Source organism: Citrus sinensis, chromosome 4, assembly GCF_022201045.2.
Source record: "Citrus sinensis cultivar Valencia sweet orange chromosome 4, DVS_A1.0, whole genome shotgun sequence".
NCBI lineage: Eukaryota > Viridiplantae > Streptophyta > Magnoliopsida > Sapindales > Rutaceae > Citrus > Citrus sinensis.
Window position 1 is genome coordinate 23,066,579 of NC_068559.1, and position 22,611 is coordinate 23,089,189.

At 33.3% G+C, this 22,611-nt stretch overlaps 3 protein-coding genes across 30 annotated transcripts; 1 reads left to right on the forward strand and 2 right to left on the reverse strand.

Annotated features, from left to right (window-relative positions):
- The first annotated feature begins 5,733 nt into the window (after nucleotides 1–5,733).
- On the forward strand, nucleotides 5,734–6,855 carry LOC107177712 (putative F-box protein At2g02030). The gene has a single exon (XM_015532026.1). The coding sequence runs from the start codon at nucleotides 5,734–5,736 to the stop codon at nucleotides 6,853–6,855; it is 1,122 nt and encodes a 373-aa protein (XP_015387512.1).
- Nucleotides 6,856–7,275: 420 nt separating this feature from the next.
- Nucleotides 7,276–11,108, reverse strand: LOC102617983 (uncharacterized). 23 transcript variants are annotated; one of them, XR_008054296.1, is made up of 6 exons: nucleotides 10,128–11,108; nucleotides 9,388–9,491; nucleotides 8,428–8,565; nucleotides 7,978–8,058; nucleotides 7,801–7,890; nucleotides 7,276–7,707 (listed from the first exon to the last, which is right to left on the reverse strand). XR_008054296.1 is itself a non-coding variant. In XM_052440172.1 (5 exons), the coding sequence occupies exons 1-4, from the start codon at nucleotides 10,929–10,931 to the stop codon at nucleotides 8,010–8,012; spliced, it is 1,095 nt and encodes a 364-aa protein (XP_052296132.1). In that variant the 5' UTR covers nucleotides 10,932–11,108; the 3' UTR covers nucleotides 7,276–7,647; nucleotides 7,978–8,009. The 23 variants fall into 23 exon arrangements, 12 of the variants coding, with proteins under 12 accessions (XP_052296132.1, XP_052296131.1, XP_052296134.1 ...); XR_008054297.1 differs by having other exon boundaries at nucleotides 7,978–8,063; XR_008054293.1 differs by having other exon boundaries at nucleotides 8,315–8,565.
- A 1,347-nt stretch (nucleotides 11,109–12,455) lies between these two features.
- Nucleotides 12,456–18,986, reverse strand: LOC102617702 (transcription factor SRM1). Of its 6 annotated transcripts, XM_052439493.1 has the most exons (4): nucleotides 18,923–18,986; nucleotides 18,557–18,611; nucleotides 16,274–17,068; nucleotides 12,456–13,404 (listed from the first exon to the last, which is right to left on the reverse strand). In XM_052439493.1, exons 3-4 carry the CDS (start codon nucleotides 16,660–16,662, stop codon nucleotides 12,900–12,902), a joined length of 894 nt encoding a protein of 297 aa, XP_052295453.1. In that variant the 5' UTR covers nucleotides 16,663–17,068; nucleotides 18,557–18,611; nucleotides 18,923–18,986; the 3' UTR covers nucleotides 12,456–12,899. The 6 variants fall into 6 exon arrangements, with proteins under 6 accessions (XP_052295453.1, XP_006484484.1, XP_052295454.1 ...); XM_006484421.3 differs by lacking the exon at nucleotides 18,923–18,986 and having other exon boundaries at nucleotides 18,557–18,714; XM_052439494.1 differs by lacking the exons at nucleotides 18,557–18,611; nucleotides 18,923–18,986 and adding an exon at nucleotides 18,486–18,501.
- Between the last annotated feature and the right edge of the window lie 3,625 nt (nucleotides 18,987–22,611).

The following is a 22,611-nucleotide window of genomic DNA, read 5'->3' on the forward strand; positions in this document are numbered from 1 at the left end:
TTTTGACAAAAAAAGAAAAAATATTATAGGTTTTTCATAATACAAGTTGGAGATAAAATCACTTGCTTTCTAAGCCCTAGTAGCTAGTGCATATCAAAACTTTAATATTGTACTTTAAAAGTTACATCAAACCAGCCACCATACCAAACAGAATTTTATGCTAATTTTTTATGAGTAATGATACAGCCACAAACTCTTGTACAAATTTATTTTGTACAAACTGACGTGGCATTAATTCATTGGTTGAATGAAAATATAAAATAATAAAAACAAATCATGTGGGCAAAGTGATATTTAATTTAACCAATCCTATCATGCCATGTCAGTTTGTACAAAATAAGTTTGTACAAGAGTTTGTGGCTATATCATTACTCATTTTTTATATAAGTTAGTCCCTTGGACTTCTATACCACAAATCCTTTATACATATTACGAGGCATGACTATTCCACAAAATTTTCAAAAGGAAATGAGACGGAGAATAGTTTGTAGGGCAAATATGAGAGTTTATAAAGATAATGGGGTGCTAAGATCATTGATATTTTAGCCAATGATTTTGGATAAGTACTAAACTGAGCTTTTGGAATAAAAAGATAATATGTAATTACATCCTAACTACACGCGTTGCGCTGTTATTAATTCACTATTATTCTGTTAAGAACGTTAAAAATTTACTGATGTCTTGCTGATGTCATAAGGGTATCAAAGACATTTCCAACTGTAAGGACATTAAAGACATTTCAGGTTGAAACTTAAATGTTGCGTTTTAGGGAAATAATTAAAAATTAAAGAATTAGGAAATTAAACCCTAAAATCATTATTGTTGGCTTCTTATTTTTCAATGCTTAAATTACAAAGGGTAAAATTATCTTTTAAATTCTTGGGAGTAAAATCGACTTTTAACTCAATTTCTTTTAAATATTAATGTTTTCTTAACGGAATAGTAGTGAATTGATAACGGCGCAAACATTTGATAGTAAAATACATTTTTCGGCAAATTATGGTATTAACATGATATGTCAGAATAACTTTGGTAATAAAATAATAATTTTTCTTTAAAAAATTATAAAATTAATACATAGTACGATTCTCCTTAGTACTAAATCCAAATTCCTAACCGATATCCTCATTTGTCATATTGCCACTTGATTCAACTTGTCGGGGACCTTATTTTGGAAGACTGCATTAATTATACCCAATTCTCCCTTTTGTCATTTCAGTTGTCAAGGACCTCATGTTCATTTCGAGGGCTTCGACAGATAATCTCCAACAGCAAGGAATGATAAGCTAAGGAAGGTTTTGGAACCTGTCAAAAATATGTTGTTTTTGAAATGTATTTCATGCCCTCATTGAGTGTAAGTTGGCTAAGAAAATATGGAAAACACGCCCTTACGATTAAGAGTAATGGTGCAAGGGACTGGGGTAGGTTTCTGATAATTGTATTGAAGCAGGAAATAGGCTGAAAATCTCCTATGACTGTAGGATTAGGCCATTACATATATCAAAGGATGAGATGGATATAATGATGGGTACTCTATGATCTAATTGGTATGCTAGAAACAAAGCAATTTTGTTATGTTCGCTCAGAGAGGTACAATTCAAAAGATCCAAAAGAACCTTTCATCAATAAGTAGGATAATAAGGCTGAGAATATTTCTTTTGGGGTCCTCAAAAAGAAGAAACCTAAACATATAAACCAACTGAATTTCCATTATTATCTAGAGCAATCTAAACAACTCGAAAACTACAAAATCTAATAACATAGAAAATTGAAATTGAAAGCACCAAAATGGAACCAAGCCTTAACTTACCTTCCTCACACCACAAGACACGAGAAGGCTCGTAACAATAGTCATCAGCATTCTGAACACAACCATCCACCAGTTTTGCATCTTGAAAATTATATCTTTCCCTTTGCCCTTGCAACATACTCTAAACCACCTCAACTCTCCAAATACGAAGCCCCAACATTCGTAACCACTCTAATCTGGCCTTGTCGCAACTTTTCCACAACAAATTAAAAGAGCTCAAATCAGATTTCTTTTTCAAAATTATTACGGAGGGTGTCAAGTTTGGGTTAGGCCATCTAGAGAAGAAACTAGAAAGATAGCTAGATAGATGCTAACGATAATTTTTTGTTGATGTCGTATTTTTGCACGTTTATTTTCTTAGACAACATTTTGTTTAGGTTGTTTGCTGCTTGACCTTTTTAGCATTATCTTCTTATTTTGAATTGAGTTATTGTTCATTGCAGCCTCTCCATTTTAGGTGTTTCTTCCTTTTTATTTTCAATAAATTTTCCTTGTACCATAGAGGTTTCCCCACAAAAAAAAAAAAAAAAAGATCACTATAGTATCTAACTATATTATGGTCACACTATACCAATAAAGTGTTGGCTCCACTGACAATGGAGTCCCCTTAAGTGGTTTGACTAGGTTTGCTCCCTAGTTCGAGTCGCAGGGAAATCGCCTTTGTTGGGAGAACATGTGCCTCTCGATTCGAGCAGGGACTTCTAGTCTGGGTTATGGTACGGGCTTAAAAGTGCCTCCCACAGTTGGGGCCCTCCCCCGAATATCTCGTGGTCAAAACCAAAAAAAAAAATATTATGGTCACACTATCAAGGAGTTCCTTCGTAATTAATCTTAAAAATTTCATCAGAAAATGTAAAACATCAACTTCCTTAAGTCTCTTAAGCAGCGTTCTCTTTTTCGACAGCAGCTGGCTCATTCTCAGCTCCTTCAAGCTTCTTGACCACCTCCTCCCCATCTTCTCCAGACTTTATCTCTTCAAGCTTATTCCCCGCCACACCGGCATGTTCTCCAGGCTTAATATCTGCAAGCCCATTTCCTGCCGCAGCTTGCAGCATTTACTCCAGACTTCAATCTCTTCAAAGCTAGCCTATTTTTAATTGGTTAAAAAATTATCTATGAAAAAGTTGAAAGATTAATGTTACTAAATTAGCCAAGCTATTTTTCAGTTAGTGAATTCTAATCGTAGTTTGTTGTATTTCTTATAATGCAGGGTTTAATTAAAATTGTAATCTAAATATGAAAATATTATTTTTTCATCTGTTTGGATTTTGTTGATGTAGAATGCATATATAAATCCAATGTTAGATCATTGTACTAAATTAAGACAAAAATACTTAACAGTGAAGATAAATATTTGATATTCAAAAATCTCTAGTCTTCAATATAATTGGCTTTATTTAGCCAATGGATAAAGATTGTTAACAAATCAAATATGAAAAATTATTTAATGCCACAATAATGACTCATAAAAACCTATCATCCAAGTATGAGAGTAAAACTTAGATAATGTTGTCAGACATTTATTGCACCTCATTACCACATTATTGTTCAAACTCGCTTATCAGTCATAGTACATTGTTTCAATTATTTATATTTATTAAAAAATTAAAAATATAAATGATTGCATTTTTTTTTTAATACCATGTTCCAATATTATAATTTCTTTTCTATTAAAGAACTAATATCGTAATCAACGCGGCATGCAGATTAAATACTAATAACGATGTGGTTTCATTTATTTAATTGGCATAGCAAGTTTTATGAAAGTGATAATTTAATCTACATAAGATTCTGAAATACAATTGTTTAGTTTTTTTTTTATTTTTTATAAGAGTTAACTAAACATAATAAAGGTAAAAGAAATTTAGCCGGGAATCAACAGTAGATTTCATATAAGTTAAAAAAAGTGATGATAGAGTTATAAATTATTGTACAAATTTAATTATTTTGTGTAAATTGATGTGATCTAAATTTATTGGTTAGATGGAAAGTAAAATAATAAAATAAATTAAGTGGACTAAGAGTTGTTTAGTCCAACTGATTGAATTATGTCACATCAATTTGTACAAAATAAATTTTATTGTACAAAAATTTATAACTTTATATCTACTCAAGTTAAAAGTAAACAAATGTATTGTTTGTTTTTTAATTTAAAGCCTGAATTTAATATTTTTTCAAATATCATTTTTATTCAGATTTCAAACAAAAAAACAAACGCAACATACCATTAGGATGTCATTTCTTTCCCTTCAAAAGATTCTCATGCCCTTTTCTTTTTATTTTCTAATTATGGTACCCATTTTCAAAAATAAAATTTATGTGAATTTACTCATAAACCCTTTTAAGTCAATTATAAAGAGCACATATGTTAAGTCAAACTTCTGAACCATTACCTAGTGCCTCAATCCTCAAAAGAATTTTTATAACTCTCCTCCTCTCTAAAACAATGAAAGACATTTTTATTTTTATCATTTTTTTTCTTTTCACTGAAGTCTAAGAAATAAAAAAGGGTACGAAAACATTTCAAGATCCAGGTCCAATTTTTCTCAATAGGTATGTTTATATATATTCAAATAAATTATCTCCTTTATCTTCAGAGCCATTTTTTTTTTGAATTTAGCATCAATCATTTTTCTTACAAAACAATTGAATTATAAGTTTTATCTGTTGTGATCCCCTGAATTATTGTAATTTTGTGTGGCATCTTGTAGTATTTGATTAATTCTATGCCTTTTCTCCTTTTAGAATTCACATCAAGTTTCTTGTGATCATCTATAGTTGTGAAATTATTAGGATATTCAAAATGAATGAAATGATTTAAACTATAGAGTGAAGAGTTGATCATGTAACCTATTATTTGGAATAATATAAAAACTATACAAATAGCAAATGTAATACAAAGAAAATTGATATAACGGTTTTAACGGTAATTTAAAAAAATAATCATGAATATAACGACAAAAACAATAAACTACAATAACGAACACATAAATAATTATAAAGATCAACATATTTATAGGTATATAACGGTTTTAACGGTAAATTAAATATCTATAGACTTCGAAAAAAAACAAACAACAAAGTAGTAGAGACAAAAATAATAATTAAAAAAAATCACGAAATAACGACATAAACGGTAAATTATAAAAATAGTATTAATATTATATTATATGTAACATATAACAATTCTTGAGTTGTAACTGAAATCTAAAAAATAAATGTTGTGGGTCCCAATAGAATAGTAAGATTATTTTAAGGTGTGTGGAGGACCATAAAATTGTATAAAGAAGTTTATTATGTATATTTACAATTATACTTCTCCGAACATATTTTTTTAATACTTTTATGACAATACCAGAATTTTGGCTCAATAGGGGGTCACAATAAAAAAACTAAAAACTGTTGAGGCAGTAACATAAAAAATGTAAAAACTGGGGGGAGAAGATGTAGATTAACATATAAAAGTGTAAAATTCATTTATCGTGAATTGTTTTTAGGCACGGACCTCAGGACTCATGTCTTGGTAAGAACTTACTTCGTAATCGAGATGACAAGCAAGATGATTATGGCTGATTTACATAATTATATATTTATATTAAGCCTTAATAGTTGATAAAATGAGAATTTTGTTCTTTTGCTTCAGCGTAATATACACTTAAACCATAGTCGCGATGATAGTGTCTTATTTCATTTTATTTTAATAATGTTTCCGCATTATCCTTCTTAAAGATTTTTCTATATTATTTGCACATGGTATTAATTACTACCATTTACACATCTGTTTGCTTAGACATAATCCATTAATTAATGCATGCTTGCTTTATCATTAATTCATTATCTGTGTATTTTATAATGTTGTAGTAATAATATATAAACAAGTTATAAAAATTGGTCGTGATGTTTTTCTTTGGAATCAGGCAGCAATGAGGAAGTTGAATGCGGAGATGGGCTGCTTACCTTCAGAAATCAAGTTCAATATACTTTCCAGGCTACCAGTTAGGATGCTTTGCAGATGCAAATCAGTATCCAAAGACTGGCTCCAGATAGTATCTGATCCTTATTTCTTAAAATTACACCAAGAACAATCCAAGAGAAACAAACAATTGCTATTACTGAACCAAGGCTTGGGTGATGACGAAGATGACACTAGGCCACAATTTGTCCACTTCTTGGCTACAAGCTTGGAAAAAGATGTACATTTTGGACTTGGGGGATTTATTTGTGGTTATGTTTACATGATACCATCAGGACATGACTTGATTTGTCTTATCAATAGAGGCCATTTCCACATTTTTAGTCCCAGCTTTATAAAGGGTATCAGGCTCCCGCAAGCGAAACTTTCGAATTGTTTGGAAATGGATGCAGGGTTTGGCTACATTCCATCGCAAAATGAATACAAGTTGGTCCATATGTTTGATGTGAATCCAAATCCTTTTGCATACAGCATAAAATGTGAGATTCTGACTTTAACTGACGGGGGCACGATTGGTGCTGATGCTTGGAAAGAAATCAAGCAAGAGTGCCCTTTTAAGGTTAGTGGTTGGGGTGTTCTGGCCAACAATAAGTTTTATTGGATTGTGTCTGTGGTATGTACTCCTTGTGAGGAAAAATCAATCGTGTCTTTAGATTTAGAAACTGAAACATTTGACTTCATCCCTCATCCGCATTATGTTTCATATCTTGAGGGTAATGACATGTTCTTGGTGGAGTTAAAAGGGCAGTTGTGTTTCATAGACACTTTTGCGTACCCTCCTGTGACTGACATATGGGTGTTGGTGGATCCCGTAAGAAAGATTTGGGTGAAGGAGCATCGAATCGATTTGACTATGCTGCAAGGATTTGACGATGAGCAAACACAGGTGCTCATTCATGGATACGAAAATGGAGAGCTAGTCATTAGTTCTCAGCAGAAGAGTCTTGAATTTTACGATACCAGAAGGAAAATCTTCAGAAAAGGCGAGGATTTGAATTTGCTGTGGCATACTGGGATATGTCTGTACACTGAAAGCTTCTTCTCACTTGGGATTGTTGACTCTGGATTGTGAGTAGAAGACGATCGTATTGGCAAACAAATATCGACGCCCTTTGGAATATGGCGGCAAACTCGCATGTTCAAGACATGAAATGATTGTCACATCTAGTGTCTTCTGTTCTTGTTAGGAGCCTGTGTCTGTGTTTATGTTGTGAACTATTGCGCTGTGTTTATGTTGTGAACCTTTATGTATTAAGAACTATTTATATAAACTGATCGTGTGATCTTTATCCGACAGAGTCTAATAAAATTCCGAGGGCTTTATAAGCTGAGTTTTGGTGTGCTCTTTATGTATCGCAGTCTTAGATATGTGTCGCAGAAGAGCTCTGTTAAGCTTTTGAGCAGCTAATGTACTTAAATTAGAACCGGAAGTTTTGAATTACTTTAAGAAAGTACATGTAAACTTTAAAAAAAAAAATTAAAATACCCAATATAAGATTGATCGACATGGATTTTTTTAGATTTCTCAAAATCGATCGCAACAAAATCTTTAACAATACAATCGCGCATAACTACTTGGAGACACTGTCACTTCAACAGCTTCCAGCCCCAAAAATCGGGCACTACAATGACTACACAAAAGATACAAATAGAAAATATTTTCTAATAAGATAATGACGGCTGCGGCAGAGTGAAGGCATGAATGGATAAGCATCCGCATGTGGCTTTTTCAACAGTTCCTCAGTCTCAGACAGCTAACCACCACACTTCTTAGATTGCAATGTAACTTCAGCAGTTGGTGACGTTTACACAGCAAAGCAAATAGCCCCTGACCTCGATTTTGAGTCGATTCTCTTCCAAACAACTGCCACATTCCAAGGTCAGTGTCTATAGAGTTTTAATCAGCTTCTCAAAATGCATCAAGCTGCAGTCGCCAAAACCAGTAGTAAGTACAGCTCTATTTGATTACCTCTGAGCAGTTAATTTTTCCATGAACAGAGGCTTAAATCAAATATACCAAGAATCAGGCAGATATTAGATGCAGGAATTCAACAAATAGTTGCAATCATATCGTAGGCCAAAATATGAGGGAATTGTTATCATGCACCTACAATGTGAAGCTATTGGTATATACTTAAAAAAAAAATGTAAACAGGATAGAAAGGAAGGAAGAAGTTAAGATAAAGAGCCAAACCTAAAGAAGTTTCATTCTGATGGAATGTGTATTTACATTGCCTTAATCACATCGACCACTTTCTCCATTTGCATTGCACGACTACCCTTCACCAAAACAACATCATTAGACTTCAGTCTCTTCACAATTTTCTGTGAAAGGATTTCTGCATCATTAGTGACTACAATATAATCAGTTTTAATTAAATTCATATTCTCGGCAGCTGCACGAAACCTGTCTCCAACAAGGCCAATTAAATCTATACAGGCATCACAACAATAGCTTAATATCTTCTCATGAGACTCTCTTTCAGTCGATCCAAGTTCTAACATGTCCCCTAAAATGACAACTCTTTTACCATTGCATGCAATGTCTTTTAGCAAGTCAATGGCAGCTCTGGTGCTAATGGGATTGGCATTGTAAGCATCATTGACTATCTTGATGCCACTTCTGGATACTAGAAGCTCTGACCTCATTTGCACAGGAGAAAAGTTGGACAGGGATATCCCAACTTGAGCAAGAGAAACTCCAAACAGAGTAGCAACTGCTGCTGCTGCACATGCATTGATAGCCAGATGCAGACCAGGACTAGGAATCACAAATTTCACCCTGTGAATATGATCATGCAATTTATTAATGCAAGAAAGAGAACTTTATCTTGTAAGTATACTGAGAGAAAAAGTTGTCTCCAGTATAAGATAAAATATGATGATAATCCCTATAGATATGAAAGAAAACCAAAAAAGAAACATACATTTGTTGCAATAGCATCATCCTCCCTTGTGGACAATAAATAATCACACCCAGAGTCCCAGCAATAGTTGATCTCTCTCTCTCTCTCTCTCTCTCTCTCTCTCTCTCTCTCTCTCTATATATATATATATATATATATATACTGTCATTCACAAACTTAAAAACAAACACGTCCTTAAAACTTAGTTGAGGGACTCGAGAGTCCAAAAGATTATTGAAACTTATATTAAAAGATTGTTCAACATTTAGGAACAGATCAAGTGCAAAGTGCTTCTCTGCCTGATACAGTATGCTCCTTAGTTCCCAATCAGAAAGCATCCAATAGTTTCAAACAAATGGAATTTCGATTAACAATTCTGGAGCTGCAGTAAGAATAAGATGCATATAGCATATTTGACCAAGAAATTTCCATGTGAATTTTGAATTAAAATTTCCAACTAAAAGGACAATTCAAAATTGTTTCAGAATATTGATTGCAAATCCATGTCAATACTTCCATTCAAATGAGTAGACAATCATTCAGCTGGGAGAAGGTTAAAAAAAAGAGTACTTACATCTCACAAGTTTCATCCAATGGAATCTCAACGAAATGAAATTAATAAACTGCGTGAACTTGACAGCTCCTATATTTGGAATAACTTACTAATTCAGACGATCTATAGTATTTAAAGAACTTACGTTACTCTCTCTTTTTCTAAAACAACTTGAACTCCAAGACCTCCATTTGCAACTTGTGCAGCAACCAACCGAACGTCACACCCCCTTCTCCAGCCAAAGAACACCTAATAAAACCAAAGAGAAACTATCTTATGCATTGCATTTTTTTTTAATAAATTTTGAATGTAAACCAAAATGAAGCACAAAGGATAACTAATTCGGCTTGTCCTTCCATTACTTGAACAGTACAACTGCACTGAGTACTAGGATCTAAAATTGCCACCTCATGGCACCATTGCAAAATCTTTGACATTATAGTACTTTCTTCTTAGGTTAATTAAAACATAGACATGCTGTTACTGTCAGAAAGGATGGCATATCAGGTCAGAACAAGAATCGAAGCATTATCACAGCAGAACATGAGGCCGCCTTTATAGCAGTGCCATTTGAGAATGTTCTACGCCATAAAAACCTTTTTCCAATGGTATATGGATTCATCAAGTGTGTCTCAAAGTGTATCATATACCCCGCCCCACCTCCTCTTTTTCCACCCCACCTCCCACCAATTTCTTAAGTAATTATGCACACTACAACACTAGCTTTCAAGAATAACTCAATCGAGATAACTACTTATCCACTCCTTAGTTACCTTTTAAAGGATGGAAACCAATTCAACTTCCAGTAATCTAGTGCAACTAAGACAACACAAAAACTCCAAAATCTAAATCAAAAGCCATAATTGTACACAAACCCTAACATACCTTCCTAACACCGCGAGGCACAGTAAGGTTTGCAACCAGAGGATCATCAGCATTCAGAACGCAAACATCCCCCAGCTTTGATTCCTGAAAAATCTCCCCCTTGGCCCTTGCAACATCCTCCAAACTACCTAAACTCTCCAAATGTGAATCCCCAACATTCAAAACCACTCTAATCTCCGGCCTCGCCATCCTAGCAAGCTCCAATATCTCACCCTTTCCACTCATACCCATCTCCAAAACAGCAATATCAACAGCCCTATCAATCCCAATCAAACTTAAAGCAACGCCAACCCTGTTATTCCAATTCCCATAACTTTGAAACACATTAACACCCAAGCTCTCAAGAGCCAGTGCTATCATACTCTTCGTTGTACTTTTCCCTACACTACCAGTAACTCCAACCAAGACACCACTAAACCTACTATTTCTTGCATAACAAGCCATATTGACCAATGAATTCAAAGTGTTAACATTGCCATTACCTTCAACTTGAACAAAACCCTTGTCCCAGTTGTTGCAAACTTGGTTCCCAATAACGCCAACGCAGCCTTTACCGTACAATTCGGGGGAAATAAACTCGTGGGCATCGAAATGCTGGCCGGTAATGGCAAAAAACCACTGATTTTTGTTGGGTGCTAAGATTCTGGTGTCCGTACAAATGATGCCAGGAGGACCCCATTTGAGTATTTTGCCATTGACGGATTCTGCAATCTCATTGATGGTCCAAATTGGTGAATTTGATGGGCATCGAAAGGTAGTCTTGGAAGTACAAGCGAGCGTGTGAGGATAGATATTGGAAGCCATGTATTCAACTAAAGCCGTTTACAAGCATGGTCGTTAGCTGCTTTCATTTCGCAGCAGTGTCATTTGGTACAGTAAATTGTTGGGGAAAAGAGTTAAGTCATTCGCAAATAAACTCCTGAACGCGCCACTAGGCCTTGACCGAACTGGTTGGGCTGCTGTCTTCGCATGCAGTTCAATTTCCCCATAAAACAATGGTGGGGATTAAAAACTTATAAACTCTTCTCTTTTATAAAATATAAGTTGAGTAGGGTCATTTTTTTTTGTGAGGATTATTTTATCTAAATATGTATTTTATAGAATTTAATATAATAATATAAGTCCTAAGACAGGGTATGTATTTCATAAAATTTTATGTAATAATATAAATCCCAAGACATGATATGTATATTTAATTGTAAATATCTATATAATATCTGCTATGATAACAATTATAAATTATGTAAGTCTAATGCAAAGAAATAATCTTATGTTTTTAGTTTTATGAAAATTTTCAAATAATTTTCATTGTTGTTTTTGTTTATAAAATAATATATTTAATCTTTCAGACAAACTTCTGTCACACTGGATAAGTGTCTAGAGTTCCTCTCACATGGGATAGTTTATGGTTCATTTTTTAATATAAAGATGAGTAAGTTAAAAATAAAAAATATGAATTTCAATATATATATATTAAAAATGTTCCAATTTGAAATTTTAAAGTGCAGAATCATTCGAAAAAACGCATAAACTATACAATTTAAACACTTTAAGTTTTAAGATTTTAAAATTCTGCAGTTTCAAAATTTTCTCGAACTTTTCCCGTACTTTAATATATATATATATATTCAGTTTGAACTACCATTGTATTAAAATGAGTTATCCCCTCGTTGAAAAGCTATTCAGTGGCTATAACAAGAATTTTTTTTTTTCGCATTGTCCATTATTTTTCATTTTTATTTTTTTAAATTTCTGAGTATCTCTCGTTCTCGCAGTGACGATCGAGCTTAAATGTGCCCGACAATAACACTGCCATTTTTTTTTCTGGTCTTGAACTCAAGTTATATCATACAAAGTGCATGGTATTTCTCATATTGTATCATACATTATTTCACGTATATTCAAAATAAATTGAACGAGGCACAAAATACGTTAACGTAAATTAACAAGAATTTTACCAGAAACAAGAACTAAAAAGTTCAATTCCTTTCATCAATGGTCAAAATCCACCAAGCCTTAAAAAGTTTTTAAAAATGTATAAGATCTACTTAACTATCACGTCGTCTTATTATTAGGATTGATGTCAAACTATCTTTTTGTAAATTAATTATCTTTAAATTACCTCTTTACTCCTAAAAATCTCAATTTACCCTTTTTTCAGATTAAAAAAAAAAAAAAAGCTAACCTCATTCTGCTTGTACGGATAACTTAAAATTTTCAAAAATAAAAAATTAAGTTAAAGATATTCCATTCACGAGAGATAATTCAAGATTTATTATTATCTAATTAATCCATGGATTTTCCCTTGTTATTATTTAATCCATGAGAGAATTGTGATGCAAATAGATTGATGTGATGACTAAGGCCATGCACAGGCACAATGTGTGCTCCGATACGCTGCCCAAAGTAATCAGATTATGAAGGTTCTTTACAACTTTTGTGAAAAATAACAAATTAACAGCACTAAACTACTTCTACAACTAGTGTAATTTGATAAGGTTTGCGACAAAATGAAACGATACTAATCAGTCCTATAGTTCTACCCATAATGCTGCCCCATTTTCCACGGTTGCCTATACAGATTGCAGGTAATTTCTCTCCCTATGGCTTATTGGAAATTTTGAACAAATGACAGTTTCAGCATTGGACAAACTGTGCTTTGCAAATAAGCAACCTTATTCTGGCTAAAATGGAGAACCCCACTAACCAAATATAAGCACAAGCAAAGTAGTCTTCTCTTCCTTTGTACATTGTTGCAGATTAAACAGCATCTTACCTATGAGCAGATGCGTGCGGCATAGGATATGGCATGGGAGACACATTCATTGGTGCACCAGGAACCACTGTTCCTGGGACTGTAGCTCGGACACCGTATGCCATGTGTGCTGGGGCAGGAAGATTCACCGGAGTGCCAACAGCTGAGACAAGGGGTCCTCCTATTGGTTGACCCATGGTTGGAGCTCCATACATGCCCACACCTGGTGGCCCAGCTGAGTGTTGAGGAGGTTGTTTGCTAGATTTTCCAGAGGAACCTCCTCCACCTGAACCATTAGTTTGACCAGTAATAGGTCCCTGCGGTGCTGAAATGTCTCCATTGTTAACACTGGTGATATCATGAATGCTTGATCGCCTTCTATCTTTGTTCATCGAGTTCAAACGAATGAAGTATTTTTGAGCATGGCTCGCCACCTGTGTTGGCGTTCTCGTAACTACAAAGTTACGAGATATACTTCGCCAATCACCTTTCCCATATTTGTCCAAACCGAGAAGAAATAACCTGTTTAAATAAGGAATTAGAACTGACCAATAAAATCGCTATTTCAATTTTCAAGTCACTTAAAAAGCGGGTGATGACCAAGGATAAGGTCACATCATAACTTATCCATGGATACAATCAGATGCTAGAAATGCAATGAGTTTTAAGAGTCTTTTGACAAATAAATTCAAATGCCAAACTCACTCACCCAAGAGGTCGTGAAAGATATGCTCATGGCTGATTCTATCATAATGGAAATAAGTGACTAATTTTATGAAACCCAAGATCTGCAAAGGTGTTTTCCAAGAAGTTTAAGTCCAGCATATAGGCAAAAGCAACCATTATTGAGTTTGTTCTCAATATGAGCGAACTTGATTTTACATAGACTTGAAAAATGCACTTTATTCTTGCTTCTACATATTCTGTTTCTAGTCAAATGTCTTCCTTCAAATTTCTAAATAAAATTTCTGAGCCTCTGAAGACAAGATCACTTTAACAGAATAGAGAACAGAAGGCCAGGGAAGGATGGCGGTACTAGGTACACTTCACTACAATCCAGCAGTACAAACCAACCCACTAGCGCAGAACTCGCTGGAGAAACTAGCTCCTCAAAAGCACTAAACTCAATAGGCTTTGAGCAAGCAATCGTGCCTCTATTCAAAATCCCATGCAAAACTACCCATGATGCAAACCCCTTATTTCTTCAAAGGAAATGAGAAATATATTAGCAGACAAAGAAGTTACAAAAAAAGTGTGACTGTCATTCCACAAAAAGTAAAATGAACAAAAATAGAAAAAATTATAGGAGAGAACCCAAAAGGCCAAAACATAAACATAAACATCATTTACAACAATAAGAGAACCCATGATTCAAAAATGTTTTTACAGTACAGAAATTCAGGCGTAATCCTTATTTTATTGGCCAAATTTTACCAACGATTTGTACTGTTCACTCCAAAAGCAACTGCCAAATTTGCTTCATCAGAACTCTCCTATCAAAGACAATTTTCAAGTAGAATCAAGGTTTATGCAGGCAAAGGGGAGGGCTTAGTTGAATATAAGGTTCTGAGAAAATGCACATCTTGTGAAGCCTGCCATTTCGTAATAATAATGACACTGATAAACCCATATGAAACCTCACTATCTCAAGACCCTTTTTCCTTTAAGCAATTTAATCTTTTCACTATAGAATTCAAACTCAAATGAACTTAACCTATGTGGGCAAAATAAGCATAACTGAAAAAGAGGAAATTTATTACCATGAATAGTCCAAGAAGAGTTTACTGAATGATAGCAACTAATTGACGTGGAAGCCATCCCAAAAAAAAAAAAAAACACATCACAACACAAAAGAGTTCATCAGCAGGTTGATTGATGACATAGCAATGTGGTTTAGCAAGGCAAACCTTCACGCTTCAAATTCTTTCAGACAACACTCAGAAAATAAACAAAGTAGATAGGTCTAAAATGTTGTGACCAACTTAAAAGTTTTAAGCAGTCATCAGTTGAGACAACCAAGGAGAAGGCATTCACCATTATCCATGAGCCTTTCGTTGGAATTGTTTCCATCAGCCTATCATGTAAGAGTTACATTCAATCTAGAATGGCCAACATGGTCACAGGCACTCAGACATGCAAATTGTTCACTCCAAAATAACAATCAACCAAAATTCAATTGCTAACATGCAGAAGTGAAATTGCTACAATGCAACTTAAGGCTATAGTTCAATCATTTTAATATGGCAATATAATGAGGAAGTTCATAAACAAATCATGAGGATATCAGGTATGCAGAGTTTCAAAAGTCAACTTTATGCCAAACCATGATGTTTTCTGAAGGTTGAATCAGTGTTCGTGTATCTCTCATAGCATAATAAAGTGCTGAGTTTCACAGGCATCACAGAAGAAACTTCAAAAACAATTTATAACAATGCCCAAGAAGGAGAAAACTGTAAAACAGAAAGTAACATGGTGCAGCATTAAATGCTTGAGCATAAATTATATACATAAACTCTGTACCAAACCCACAAAGCATAAGAGTTAACCTCAAATATCTAATAACCGCACTCATCATGTTATCAAAGTTGATACTTCCAAACAAGATCCAATTTGATAGTGGAAGAACAATAAACAAAGTTTTAGACTTCACGGTTAATATAATTTCAAATAAGAAATGAGCAGACTTCGTCATAGAAGAAAAGGGAAATTAATACAAAGAGGGAAAGACAATCTGAGATCCTAAAGCTAAAATGGATAAGCAAATGTTAAACTTTCACAAGCCATTGTTTTTGAAATCACATCACCATGGTCGAAGCTCTATGCTCCTCTCCCATCAGCATAAACTCCCATATACAAATTTAATCCACATATAATTCCAATTGAATATGTAAGTCCCTCTGTAATTCATACAACACTAAAATTGAGATCTACCACTATCCAATTCGCGGTTTTGAAAGGTTCAGGTGAAACTACAGATTCACTGTCAATCAGATAGTTACCAATTTCATATCATTTCACACTACATGACCGCATCGGCATAGCCTCATCATCTGTCAATTATTTAATGGCAGCAACTCGGAAATAAGGAAGCTGTGCACAATATCCAAGCTAGCCACAACTAATTTAACAACAGTCAACTGAGATCCCTATATCCGGCAAAAAGTAACTTTTTAAAAATGATGACTATAGAAGCTGCCATAGATTCTAAAGCAGTGCCGCAGTACAATACTCTTAACAGTAAGAAACAACTAAATCCCAATTGCATTCTGAAATTCACGGAAGCCAAAAAAAGACACGAAACACTGAAGTAACACCACAGAAAGCATTGCTAACCTAAATATTTATATTAATACAGAGAAAACATATAAACAATTAACAATAATAAATTAACCTGTGCTCATCCTCCGTCCAAGCAATTCCCTTACGACGTTCCTGATCTGACCTTGAAGATTTATTTCCATTGGACTCACTGTTAAAATGTCCATAGTGGCCACCCTTCTTACCATTACTCGTTCCCTCATCACCAGCATGGCTCATTGATCCATCAGAAGATGAATTATAGCTAGGAAGAGGAACACAACCAGATTCAATGCGGTTAACATCATCCACCAGAAGCTCATAGTGCTGCTTAATCTCTTCTAGAGATTTCCCAGGTACATCAGCTGCAATTTTCTCCCATCGATCTGAAGCATCCTCTGGATAAGATACCAGGGCATTCTCAAATGCCTTATCCTGCTCTTTAGTCCAAACAGAGCTACTGCCTACTTCATCAACAGTCATCTGGTCTAGCCTCGTTTGAATTCAGTAACCAAATACTACCCACAAGAAGAACAGAAAACCAACCCACAGAACCGTGCTCTAAAATCTAGTCTAACCTATAACTCATAGAAAAATAATGGTGTTTCTAAACTAGCACGGGTCTTGAAAAACAGATCGAATTACATCGACCGTGGATGTCACCGAAAAACAGATTTGATGGTAGACGATAAAACAGAAATTGCAGAAAAGTCGCTGTGTCAGAGTATGGAGGTAAGCAAGAAGAGAGACAAACAGGCCCCAGAAAAGCCAAGGAAGCTGAACCAGTGATTACCTCCAATAAAAATCAGAAAACACCACTGGAGTATGTGAAGAATTCAATGGTGATTTGCTCCACAATTCAAAAATTGGACTCTTGTGAATTGCTGACCTATTGATAAATGAAAAGCCAACAAAGTTCAGTTAGACCATGAGAAATATCTAAAAATCATAAAACCGTAGATGCAGTAAATGGAAATATAACTGTAACAGTGAATTCTATAAGGTAGGAATTAGGGTTTGGATAGTGAAAGGTATGAAAGATACAGTAGAGAAACAAAACAAAGAAGAAAAACCTAGAAGTCTATAATGCATAGAAAGAAGTATTCAAATTTTCAATTTGCAATTCCACCAAAACCCAGTAAACCAAAAGCTTTACTTGACAACAACACTTTTAACCGCACAGGCCCACAGAAATATATTCCATTATAACCCTCAGTGCTTTTAAACCTTCTATTTTACAGCATCCTCTCCAGTACCCTTCAATCTTTGTTTTCGTCTGCCAATTTACCAGACAGTAGAATCAACAGTAATTACATATGCACTCCTCAATTAATGACAGCAAACTCCATAACATTTGACATTGTCATATCAAAATACATGAACTTGTGGCAGAGCCAATCTAACTATCTATGGTCAACTCTACATCCAACCAAAATTCAATTAAAACATCAAATACAACTAAAAAGAAAAATCAAGAACTTGGAAATATTAGTCTAAGATGGCTTGTTAAAGTTTCACCATTTACGACAAATTCCTTTTAAGGGCCAAAAAAAAAAAAAGATAATAACTGAAACCTCTAATTGAGATTATGAATCCTAAGGAAAAAAACCTTTCTAAAAATGGTAGCTATACATTGTCAGTTTACAAGGATCCAAACAGTAAAACCCACTATCTGATACCTGGGTTTTGAACCACAGACTGAAAACGCCCACTTATGATGTTTAATGATTCGCTTAAGAATCCAACCAATAATTTCTTGATTCAACTACTGATTAGAAACCACCCCATAAAACTTTGTTTTCTTCTTACTATTCAACCTAAAGAGTGATTTACTAACAGTACAAAATGCCAAACAAAAAATAAAATAAAAATAAGAGATTACCAACAACACATAGTACAAGCACTATCACGATTCTGACACTTCACCAAGACTGAAAAATCCTCTCCTCCAAAATTATCTTGACTGAAGTAATTAAGTGAATAAGCACCAAAGTTGAAAAAAACCAAACCTTTACAGTGCAAAATTACTACCCCATGTCCTATCCTTCTCCCATCTCCGTTAAAATTTATAATCAAACCATATTATAAGTTCAAATTCCTGGCAAAAATTTAGACGTAAAAGAACAAAAATTGGGAGTATCCAGAACTCCAGGATAAAATCAAGAAAAAACCCATGAAAGCAACCCCCCCAAAAAAAAACAAATTCGAAGGTAAAGAAAATTTACAATTACAAAGGGTAGGCATAGAAATTATAATTGACGTTGATGGGTTTATGCCGAAAATATCATGGAAATGGAGGGTCTTACTGGTCCCATCATCCAACAACAACTACTTGCTACAAATAGAGACAGCTGGGATTGAAAAAAGCCTCACTCACTTGTCACTCCATCAGCCTTCAGCCTTCAGCCTAACAACAACTTGCACACTGGAATCTGCAAAGCAATACGTCCCCATTAAATATCTGACACAAGACAACAACGTTTAGTGAAGAAAAAGAGGGCTAGCAGCCCAAACTTTTTCTCGTTTTCAAGGACATACACAATAGGAAACCGAAAATCAGTTTTCTTTTTTTCTTTCTTTTCTTTCTTTTTTTTTTTTTCTCTTTCTTTGCAAAACATAACCAAAAAAAAAAAACAAATTGATATTAATTAATTTGCCAGTCAATGAGATAACCATTAGCAGTTGGTTGCAGAGAATATAATATATTATTGTTATATATGTCATATGAGAACAAATTTAATACCTTTTTTTCATTTCTTTCCCCCTTTTTCCCGTTCTAAGAAAGAGCAGGCAAGAAAATTGAAGCAAAAGCTTCATTATGTTTCCATTTTTCACCAAGAAAACGAGTCAAAGCAAAACTTGTCACTCACTTTTACATTTTTTTTTTTATTTTACTTTGGACAGAAAATACTATAAATCAAAATTGTTGTCATACACGTGGAGTATTATGTAACACTACTCGTATTCATTTAGGAATACAGTTAAAACAATACCTTAACTATTTAGTTTTTTTAGATAAACCTAAGGAATAATATTTTAAAATAATTTCAAAACAAAAACCCACAATAATAAATAAGGATAAGACTTTCAAAATTTATATGGTGGCTTGGGGGACTCATGTGTTTTTACTTTAATAAGTTTACAATAGTGCGAATAAGATTATTAAAATACGATAAAAATATCTGATGGGTTGATTCGATGATGAATGAAGTTTTTGAATTTCAATTTGAATTTTTCACTATAATTTTAAATTATTTGACTTTTTATTGTAATTTGTAAACCAAAAGATGCTATTTAAAATCGATTTTTGTCTTTTCATATTCTTTAAATGTTGAAACTTAGGCCGCTAATATTTATATTGTAGGGTTTTTTTTTTCACTTTGATATTTATTTGATTTGTCTGTTAATTTTAGTTTAAAAAATCCTAAATATTCAATAGTCAAACAAATTTAATGTGTAGGTGCGGACCATTGTATTTTGGGTCATCCTAAGTTACAATTAATTTAACTTATAATTAAACAAAAAATTTACAATTAAACAAAAATTATTTACTGATCTACCTGATCTTACAATTTTGCTCCTCATTTTGTACTGAAAAAAATATTTATAAATTATAATTAATACAACTTAAAAGAACCCTTATATTTTATACCGATATCTTACTCGTCCAATCAAAAGACATAAAAAATTATATCCGCAACTGATTTTTTTTATTAAATGAAAATAAATTAGAATCCGAAATGGTATTCTAACGTAATACTCCCGTGGGCCTGAAGCCCAGAATCAGTGGGGATTATTATTATTTTTTTTTTCTTTTTCCGCCATTCCCGATAATGCGAAAAAGTCTAAATACGTTGCGCAGAACAGTACAAATTAAAAAGTATGCCAATGATTAGATACCACGTAAGCAAAATGGGGGGGGTTCACAAGTGGGTCGGTTAAATGAGGCCCGCGGTTTTAATTATGTTCCGGCTTATCCTGTCCCCACCCCTGTCATGATTTGTTTTCATTAGTTGATTTTACCGCAACTCTTTCGTGACAAATATAATAGCTATTTAAACTTATTAAAATTTTTATTATATTTTTTTAAATTAAAATTTTTATTATGAAAATATAATTTGAGCAATTAGTTTTTTATCTTATTATCTCTCCGTTCGTCTCTCTCTTATAAAAGATTTATAAATTTATTATAATAGATAAAGTAAATATTGTATTTAACAAACAAAATTATTCACAAAATTAATAAATTTAGCTCTATTATAATCTGAAACAAAATGAAAGGGACAATATTTATCACATAAAAACAAAAATACAAGTTTTTTGTATCATGTTGAATCTATTAAAAAAATAATTTTGTCAAATTTTGAATGATAATAATAGACAAGAATGATAATGGTATAGTAAAAGGTAAGACAAAGATAAAATTAATTTAACAGGAAAGAACAAAAAGAAAATTTGAAAGAAAAATAATCTAGTTTAGACTTTGACCATTATCATAGTAGAGAAAGAAAGTAGTTAATCAAGAGTGGTTTTATAATTTTTGAGAATTATAGAATTAAAATAATAAGTTCTCATTTTATAATTATTTTAATTACAAAAATAGGTGTTGAAAGAAAATTAATGAGTTCAAATAATCTCACTCTAATATAATTCATAAAAGGATTTCTTAAATTAAAATTCTTTTACTTAACTTTTCACCCATCCATAAATCCAAATCCAATGATAGATGAACGTTGATTCAAATGCGATCGTCCACTTAACAAAAAAAGAACGCAGTGAGGGCGACTAATGGTCATAGTGGTGAGTTTATGCCTAATTTTTGAGTTTATGTAAGGATTCAAATAATTTTTTCTTATATAAAAGCGGTGGGTGCTCGTAAATAGTGGAAACAATTTTAAATAAGTTTTGATAAGCCTCTAAATTGTACTATAAATAGATATTTAAATTTGTGATTAACCAAAATCTCTATATTGTAACCAATTTAAAAAAATAATAATAATTTTTTTGTCAATATTAATTTTTAAATTAATATTAAAAGTAAAAATAATGTTTTAAATTTCAAACTGAAATTCGAGCCTCTTTTTTTTCTTTTTGTTTTCAAACACCTATTTTAAGATCACATTTAGAAAACTTAAATTGAGGAATTCTAATTGCATGTTTGGTATGGCTCATTTGATAACCATAACTGCTTATTTAATTTTATAAGATCTTTTTAAAATTTTAGTATTGTTTGGTTAATTTTTGAGTGTAACTTTTAGAGAATAAGGTTCCATTTAGTAGCTCTTTTAAACATAGCTTATTTAAGTCGAACTTTTATTAATAAAATTTTTACAAGTTGAGTTTTTATTTTAAAAAATTTAGTTGTTTAGCTGTTAATAAGATGTTTTATTAAAAATTATAAAATTACTTTTTTTAATAGAAAATAGGGAGCCTAGCAAAACGCTAAGGCATAATCAAATGAGGGCCCCCCAATCCCTATATAATCATGGTACAACCAAAGATAAAGCCCCACAGGCGGGGTCTAGGAATAATGTAAGTTTAAAGGCATCGTTACGGTAAGATTAGCAAGATAACCAGCTACAAAATTAAACTCGCGGTAGCTATGTCTCAAGATAATCTACCAATCCTTGTTTAGAAAATCTTTAATACCTCATAGTAGAGAAGAGTAAGCATTTGTAGTATGAGTAGTGTGGCTCAAGAGTTGAATCATATAAAGATTGTCCACTTCAATCTATAGCATTCAAAATCCTCTCTCCCAAGCCATTTTAAGGCCATGAAACATCCTTCATAATTCTGCTTCCAAGATAGAGCAATGACCAAGGTTAATGTTGAAGCCTCTACAAAAGGAACCACGATAATCACGAATGAGACCTCTAGCGCTGGCAATCCCCAATCTCTTCAAAGCCCCATCCGTATTAAGCTTAAACCATGGCCAAGAAGGAGATTGCCATAGGAGCCAAGTCTTAATTTTATCCAGACCTTTGCGGAGTAGTGTTGAGTTAACCCTTCGAATTTCTTCACACTAGATGAGAGTATTTTATACCATATTAGCCTTGCTACTAGAGATGGTACCATGAATAAATTTATTCCTCCAACACCATAATTTCCAAGTCGCCACTCTAAAATACACAACCAATCCAAATGGTGATCAATGTGCTAAGAATTTTGCATGCTTTACATAAGTCGATCACATAAATGCAGGGAGAAAAAATCATGTTGAAATCTTTGAGGAACCAAAGCCACCCATACGTTTTTTGCAAATAAGCAATCATGTAAAGCATGCAAAGCATCCTCTACATTGTGTTCACATCTCAAGTAATTCATTTCGTCAATAATGTGTCTTTTATAAAGTTCCCAATGGGTTTTTAGTCTATTGTGGACAAAATACCACATAAAGGTACAAATCTTTTGGGGACACTTCCACTTCCAAAT